Source organism: Cibotium barometz, chromosome 47, assembly GCF_041138505.1.
Source record: "Cibotium barometz isolate CiBa-2024 chromosome 47, ASM4113850v1, whole genome shotgun sequence".
Lineage (NCBI taxonomy): Eukaryota > Viridiplantae > Streptophyta > Polypodiopsida > Cyatheales > Cibotiaceae > Cibotium > Cibotium barometz.
This window is the reverse complement of record NC_141092.1, coordinates 12291634-12300275: the sequence shown is the minus strand read 5'-3', so window position 1 is coordinate 12300275 and position 8642 is coordinate 12291634. Positions and strand designations below refer to the sequence as shown.

The 8642-nt window shown below is 42.9% G+C and overlaps 1 protein-coding gene across 1 annotated transcript; it reads right to left on the bottom strand.

Moving 5' to 3' along the window:
* Positions 1–1223: 1223 nt before the first annotated feature.
* LOC147611368 (plasma membrane ATPase 2-like) lies at positions 1224–3687 on the bottom strand. Its single transcript, XM_086784437.1, has 7 exons — positions 3578–3687; positions 3228–3309; positions 2978–3138; positions 2715–2888; positions 2358–2540; positions 1907–2085; positions 1224–1789 (listed from the first exon to the last, which is right to left on the bottom strand). The coding sequence occupies exons 1-7, from the start codon at positions 3683–3685 to the stop codon at positions 1693–1695; spliced, it is 984 nt and encodes a 327-aa protein (XP_086640563.1). The 5' UTR covers positions 3686–3687; the 3' UTR covers positions 1224–1692.
* Between the last annotated feature and the right edge of the window lie 4955 nt (positions 3688–8642).

The window sequence follows — 8642 nt, the reverse complement described above, 5'->3', positions numbered from 1 at the left end:
CCCCCCCCCCCCAAAATTTCTATGTACACATGTACCTCGAATTTTTCTTGAGGTTTCTGACTACAAGAGTTGGTATGATAAAATCAATAAAAAATACAATGAACAGTTTTATCTTGAGGTGTTTAACTTCACGAGTTGGTATCATAGAATTGATTTAAAAATAAGGATACGTAGTTTTTTCTTGAGGTTTTTAACTTCACTAGTGGGCAACCCGTGCTTCACATATCGTTTGAGACTCCAAATTCAAATTCTACCCAAACCTCCTCACACCTCCTCCTCCCCTTTCCGAACCTCCAAACTCTTGTGGAAGCTTTGTGAAACTCTTCCTTAAGATAATATAGAGAAGAGATACGGAAAAAATCTCGAGTTGGTGTCATAGAATCAATACGCATAGTAGTTCTTAATAAACTTAGCTTCAATTGTTTGACTTACAAATACCCGCTAGCCAAGCACACTAGTTCAGGTTAAAAGTTCTTATCGATATTCTTTGCTCTCCTTATTCCATTTCGCCAATACTCAAGTGTTCAATTCGGAGGGATGTACATTGCAGGCTCAACACACAAGCATCACCAAGGATAAGTACTCTCCCTGAAATCTCAAAGCAGCTTACAAAAAGCTTCCTTTCAGGTTTGTTAAATTCCACTACAAGCTTTTTCAATTCATCTTTTGAATGCAAGGATTTCTGCAGACATTTATATGATAAAAGCTCCTTGTACTCCAGCTGAAATTTGAGCCTCCTTCGTGGCTGGCAATATTCAAAGAGCATGAATTTGTGGAACCCATGCGTTCACCTGAGAAGGTATTTCTTTTCCTTGATATGTTTGTGATAAAACTTTATATTTGTAGAGAATTGGGACGTTACATGTGCAGGAATCAGCCTACATTTGAATTCTCAATTATGAAAATAGCTTCTGGTTTGTAGCCATGTCCCACATTACTTTATTACAATGAAGCCGAAGATGATTGTAGTACTTAGAGCAGTTCAGTGATCTCTTAATGTCGAATGACGTACTCATGAAGAATGATATGATGATGGGCACACCCTAGAGTCACTCTCCTTCACATTCACAGCTCTGCCTACACCACCTCTAGCTCCTACACTTCTCTTTTCAAAAGAGTCTTCATCTACATATCTATTCTAAGGTTTGTTTCTTGATGACTTTACCAGCTTTTAAAGGTAGTAACAGACAAAGGCGTGCTCGTGCAAGTGTTTGAGAACCATATTGATAAGACATTTTGCTTTGCTGCTTGTTGATTGAATTATTTGTCATTTTCGAACATCGTAGATCAGGAACGTATGCCCATCTGTGCTCACTAAACAGCTTATTTTAGGAGGGTTAGCCTTCAAATTACATAAAGCCCCAAAACAAAACTGACCTTACATTCATTGTCAGTTGGCATTCTTCCAAGGTGTAAAAGACAGTCTTTCATCAGGGGCGTTACTTAGCACTAGATTCATTGTCAGTTGGCATTCTTGGAAGGTGTAAAAGACATTCTCTCATCAGGGACACTACGTAGCTCTAGTTACAAACAAGCATACCATTGTGTTTTCCCACAGCTGCCAGAGGCCCAGATGGTCTATATAGTTTATTTTGATCTATGATCAAAACTTCTCCTTTGATCCAGCTGATTAAAGGTTTTTACTAAACAACCTCTGTGCATCGTTACTTTGAAATAGCAAGCACAACAAACTTAGACGGTGTATGATTGCTGAATGGTGTCAATATCTAAGCCCTTGAGCCTCACAACTGACTCCACGTGTCCTTTTAATGTATTTAATTCCCTGAGCCTGTTGAGCAGATCACTAACTCAAATTAGTAAAGAGCATAGCATAAGGAAACGAAACCAACATGAACTCATCTTCAGGCATTACATGTTGCTATGGGATAATACCAACTAAACTTACCGAGCAATTTCAGCACGCCTTTTTGCCTGCTCTGCCATCTCACTTAGTTCTTGATAACTGCTTCTCTCAGTGAAAAACTTTGTCTCTTTGGGATGTAAGCCATGCAATGTTCGCTGGGCATGGGCCCATTTCACCTCTCGTGCCTCTTTTCCAAAATCCTTTTGCCTTGTAAAGGCCGTCTGGAAGGAAGACAATGCCATCAATATCTATAGGTAAGCCCAGCATAAGAACGCACTTGCCTGAATGTACACAAAAGACCCTTACAAAAGACACATGCAAACAAATAGAAGAAAAGAAATCTCATACTAGCAATTGCTTCATGGCTCAGCATACCGAGAGCATTAAACAACATGAAAATGCTAACAAACTTGTCAATCTAGATAAGGCATTGTCCTGCGCGCGCATGCGCACACACAGGGAGAGAGAGAGAGAGAGAGAGAGAGAGAGAGACCCTCTGTTCAATCACAAGATCCCAAGCTTTTCCACTCAAGGTGTATCTAATGATAAATTTGATGATATCAAGAGGAAAGTAGAAGACGAGGTTGTACAGCCAAATAACACCAGCCCAGCCCCAACCCATGCCTTTAATCATTGCAAAGCCCCAGTTCGCATAAACTGCAATAAACGTTGCAATCTGCAAAAATACAACAGGATATAAACTCAAATGGAGCTCAAGTCATTATTGTATACAGGGTTGGAGAGGGGAAAAAAGGGGCCAAACAGCAGAAGAAAAGGAGGAGAGGGGGGGCACGGGCGCCGGGCGGGAGGGGAGAGAGAGAGAGAGAGAGAGAGAGAGAGAGATCCATACCATTTGGGCAATAATAAATGCAGTCACAAGAAGCAGACCAGGTCGCTCCAAGAAAGACCAACCCCTTGAGCGAGTGACAAAAATAAGTGCCTGACTTATCGTGCTGACTTGCAAATAAATAGCAGCAGCCATCATATCATGGTTATCCCTAATTTCTCTTACCCCAAATACTCTCTGCAACAAGGAGACGAAAGCATAAAAACCCATTCCACACCATTGGCAAACGATGACATTATCTCATGATCAAGGTTAAGCAATCAAACCGGGAAAAAGTCGGTCTTGTCAGCTGCCCAGTAGAAAATGACAGTCATCAAAGCCAGATAGCTACCTATAACAACCCCAGTGGCAAAGATCTCTGAAAGCTTCCAACTGTCTGGTGAAGGTGATGGTTTTACACGGTCTTTGGAGATGGTCATGATTGTGCCTTCACAGTGATCAAGTTAATGTTAGTTCTGTGAAGCAGACTAGTTAATATAAGGTTTCGATGAAAATTGAAATACAGGTGTTGCTTACCATCATTCAAAATGGCAATGATCAGAACCATGAATGGAGGAAAATCGAACTGCCAAATAAGTGCTAGAAGCATAAATCCAAGCTGTCAAAACAGAATTACTTCAGCAAGAAACATCCAGGTAACAATGCTTCAGCAAACATTTCTCAAACTACAAAATTTCGAGTGCCAACCCTATCTGTACATCCATGATTCCATCAAACTAAGAGTATAGCAAGAAACACAAATCACCCAACCCCCCACCCCCATCCCCTCTCCCAAATTAATTACCTACATGCTCGATGAGTAAGATTGAACCTTTGGTTCTACTGTTTAGAAAAAAGAAATGGTCCAAACGGGTAGATAAACATACTCTGCATGGCCTGATGGCGTGTCTTAGAAAGGTTATATCTGGAGAGACCTGTTGATGCCATGGGCTTAGCAGGAGCAGTGAAGCCCACTGAGGGGACCTGCTGGTCATCCTAATCTGTGATAAGAAAGAGTGACAATTAGGAGTGCCAGTTTGGAGGTCCAGCAGACAAAGTGGGCCTCCAAAATGGTAGAGGTGGCTGGGGGCAAATGTAAAGAAGTGGCATGAGTTTATACAGTTAGTGTGGGAGAAGAAGACGAAGCATGCTGACAAGCAGGAGAGTATTGAACGCTATTCAAGTAGAGGACACATACAATTGGGGACTTGCTAGAGATCTAGAACTGCTCTGCCGTGGGAGCTGTACAGACCTGTAGAAGGGGTTGACCATCCAGTGCAAAAAACAGAGGCAGCCATGAGAATTGTGCGCCAGACAAACAAGTCACGAGGAGCCTGGACACAAGGATGTCAAGAGTGGAGCAGCAGGGAGATGGTACAGAGGCTATGAGAAGATCCAGGATGTTGGTGTGGCATAATCTGGGGGACGATAGAGAAAGCACATGAGATACATTAGCATTGTGTCCCGCACATTGACTTGCGTACCTTAACCCAAGTCACAAAAGCTAGTTATGACAGCCAAAAATAGTGTACCACCCCCCAACATCGACCTCCCTGCTATGCCTTTCAAATGAACCCATTGCAATAACAAATGTCATTTGCTCTGCTTCCCGACCACCTAAGTTGCTTCTGTCCTACCTCCTTTTTCATGTGTGCAGTTCTCCAGCATTTCACATTCCATGTCAGGCTGGCTTTTGCTATTGAGATAAAGCTGATGGGTGGTAGAGCTTGCAGGTTGAGAAGGCCATGGAGTATATGAATGAAGGAGGAACTCTTGAGGCAGAAAGACAGACAGAAAGTTATACTAATGTCTATCAAAGATCTCAAGCGTTTATAAGACCAAATGTACAAGGAATCCATGATCATAATGAACCATGGAAAAGAAAAAACTGTGCGAAAAAATAGCTACATAAGCTAGTACAGCCATGTGGTGCTACACGATGCCAACGTGTGGTCACACAATAATACCATCCTCCTCTATTATCTCCTGTGGTGTCATGTGCATGCACATGGGCATGGCTAATCCTAGGCTAATCCCTGATTTGCAGCAGATAAAACATTAGGTTTTGGAGCGGTAGGCACCCTGTCGGCCCAGCAGTTGAGCGTCTATCTGATGGTGTCGGCAGTGAAAGATTTATGCATGTCCATGGAACTGCGCTCGGCCAGTTTATCATTCCTTCTAAGACCTATAAAAGGTATCTCTTTGCTCATGGTACATCATCTAACTCTCTACAGGAATTGGGTCACAATGGTATGGTTAGGATAGGGTTTCCACCTTTTTGGGACATGCCTATGGCTGCCAGAAATCATGTACCTTTTTGTACTATATGAATATACTGAAATACACAGCCATCTCTTTCTTTTCTCTATCTATGTTGCTTGTTCTTGCGTCAAGTGTTCCTACGCAGTGCTTAGGGCTGAAAGGAGCTTCTGCATGTGACAGTGGTATTAGAGCATCAGGCTCTCGGAGGATGACATCATCCAAGGTCAAAAGTTGGAATCCCGTCATCAAGTTTAGCAAGGGGGGATGTCATGTGCATGCACATGGGCATGGCTAATCCTAGGCTAATCCCCGATTTGCAACACATAAAAGATTAGGTTTTGGAGTGGTAGCAGCTGTCCCAGGCATGGGAAGGCATGGTGTGTGGACCAAGACCCTATCGGCCCAATAGTTGAGCATCTATCTGATGGTGTCAACAGCGAAAGATTTATGCATGTCCATGGAACTAGCCGACAGCAGGTCGGACAGTTTATTATTCCTTCTAAGGCCTATAAAAGGTATCTCTTTGCTCATAGTAGATCATCTAACTCTCTAAAAGAGTTGGGTTATAGTAGTATAGGTAGGATAGGGTTTCCACCTTTTTGGGGCATGCCTATGGCTGCCAGAAATCATATACCTTTTTGTACTAAATGAATGTCAAAATGCACAACGGAAATGAAGACAACTGCTGTAGAGAGCAAAACGCAGATGAGAGGGGGAGAGAGAAGCTGTATAAACTCTGTATATACACAAGAAAGTCCCGGTAATGGTACAATGACAAGTGTGGGGGGCAAGGGCCATTTTATATGGCCCCAGGCTGCTGGTCGGCCAGCCCAAAACAGGCCAACAACAGCCAGATGCTCACGACCCCTTCTAACAATGTGAGATGGACATGTCCTAACCATTTAGCCACTTGGGAGGACGTGTTCGTGGCTGAGTCTTGATCAATTTTGGGGCTTTTCAATCCAAAAGCCCAATGAGCAACCAAGTGTGGACACTTTTATTATATTTGCACATTATTATTAATAAGTTAGGGTTGGCAGCCCCAACCAACCCTAAAGACCAACCAACTAGCCCATAATGCACTATAAAAGAGAGCTAAGACTGAGGACATTCAGAAGTTTAGGCTATGCTCCAAGACTATGCTTCGAGACAGTGGTGGGCACACCCGACATAGCATGAGCATCATCAAGTTCTCATCATAAATAATCATTTTAAATATTCATTCATGTTAGTAAAAGATAGTAGATTAGGTCTTGTTTATTGCATGCTTTTATTCACGTACCCGCATAGGGAGATTTGCATTATAATCTGTGTTTTTGCATTAATCTACATTAAGTTAAGCACTCAAGTTACATTGGTTACAGAGCGTGCAACAAAAGGTCCTGCAAAGCTAAGAGTGTTGCATTAGGGTTTGGGTTTTTGCGTAACAAGAGTTTTTTTTGGATTATATTAGTTTCTAGGTCATTCCTAGGGTTTCCAAGGTCAAGCAAAGTCGAGCACCAATTCAAGCCATCATATGGAGCAAATCACCCATCGTTAGGCAGAGCCCCAAGAGCAGAAAATGCAGGTCTTCCTCAGGCTGCAAGTTAATGCACTTTAGACTCCAGAGTGAAATGGATAAGGTAGTGCAGTGCCTACGTATGTGTACTCGTACTAGACATACGTTGCAATCAAAATCAGCCAATTCAGGTCAGTTTCAGTTGGCTAAAGTTCAGTAACAAGCTGAGTATGAAAGCCATCAAATGGATGGATGGTGATTTTGAAGCAGACCATCAAGTTTATGTTCTCCATAATATAAGGGAGGAGTTCATCGACTGGAATGATGATTGCCGGAAGACTTGGAGAGCATGCCAACAAGAGATTCAAGCAAGAAAAGCAACGAATACAATGGTGAGTCCACCCATAGAGGACGCTCAGCAAGAGGGATTGTCTGAGTGTGCCATACAGCCTTCATGGCATCAAAGACAGTTCCCAAGTGAGGAGCTGATTTCGGAAGAGGAAGGACAGCCCAATCTTAGATCTCGTACTAGTTTTTGAGGTTCAGACATGTCTCTCTGAATCCGTTGAGGAGGATCGGTGGAGTGCTTCAACAGTTCCCCATTTTTTTGTGGAATCTACCATGCAAGCAGAGCATCCAAAGAGAAAGGGGTCAGTTCCAATGCGTGAGGAGGCAATGACAGAGACATCGTTTTGGAGCAAAGGAATGTCACGTGCACCCTAAGCAAGAGGGAATGTCACGTGCATACCTTCTAACACTGTGACGTGGACATGTCCTTACCATTTAGCCACTTAGAGAGTGTGTTCATCACCAAATCTTGGTCAATTTTGGGGCTTTTCAAATACTCGTAAGAGTCACCCAATAACAAGATTTTTGAATGGTGGTAAGAACACACTCAAGCAAGCAACCCACCATGAGTCACTTGGAGGAATCCTCAATTCCACAAGAGGGTTAGGGATCTCACACCATGGAGAACTTACCAATATCCCTACCCTTTACGGCACCAATTGTACCCATACAATTGGACCTACAAACCCTTCTTCAATTGTTCTTGCTACTGAAAACCCAAGAACCAACAGAAGACCAACGAGACAAAGCACATATGGATCATGAAGCCTGAATGGCTTCGGTCGGAGTTCGAGATTGACCTGAAGCAAAGGGAGGACTGCCTTGAGTAGAGGAAGCAGCCAGGATCACCATGAAAGAATGCCGTAGGGCTGAATAAAGCAAAGGATGACGCCCACCACCGCACAAAAGGCTACCAACATCAAAGGGAATTCCTCACCCTCTTCTTCAAATTCGACAAACCCCCTCCCATACAATTGCAGCCAGCCATCTACCAAAGAAGATCAATTGTTTCAAATAGAGATACCAAGCTCAATTCACATTTTCGGCGTGCTCTATTTGCTAATTTCAATGCCAATTCTAGTGCATTCCACCCCTAGACAGAGGAGCAAACAGAAATCTACAACCAACTTGCCTTTGATGTCCTCAAGTGCTACGTCTATGACCAACAAGGCAAATGGAAACATTTTCCACCATTGGTTCAAACAATTCTAAATGATTCCTATTCATCTTCCATTGACAAGACATCATATGAGATCGCATTAGGACAACCATATTGATGCAGGTATCAGCAGAGGCCAACCAGGTGTCACAACCTTACCACAAAGTTTACTGAATTTGTAGAGAAAAGATTGGCAAAAAGCATAGGAGACTAATATATGACGAGTCAACAAACATCAAAAAGTTTCAGAAGGAGGCTCGGTTTATCTCAAGAATATGAAGCACAAGCTTAAACAAGTGGACAAGTGATGCTCTTATGTCACGTGCACACCCGTGCCATGGCATAGTCCTCAGCATGAACAACATAATCCCTAATTAGAACAACATCAACACCAGCATCATCATCATCATCATCATCATATTAAGCATCATGGAAGGCATGGGTAACCAGTCGGCAGCGAGCAAAGCTCTCAACAACCGTCCACAGCCAGCAGGGCATCCAAGTAGGCAGGCAGCCAATCTACAACTAGTCGGCCAGCACATGGGCAGAGCATTGATGTAAGCGCAGCATTAAAAGAGTATTTATTGCATATTATTTGTCCAGCAGCAGGCCGACAGGAGGGATGTAGACCGCTGACCAGCAACCTCTAGCATGTATATAAGCATAAAGTAAATCATTTGCATTC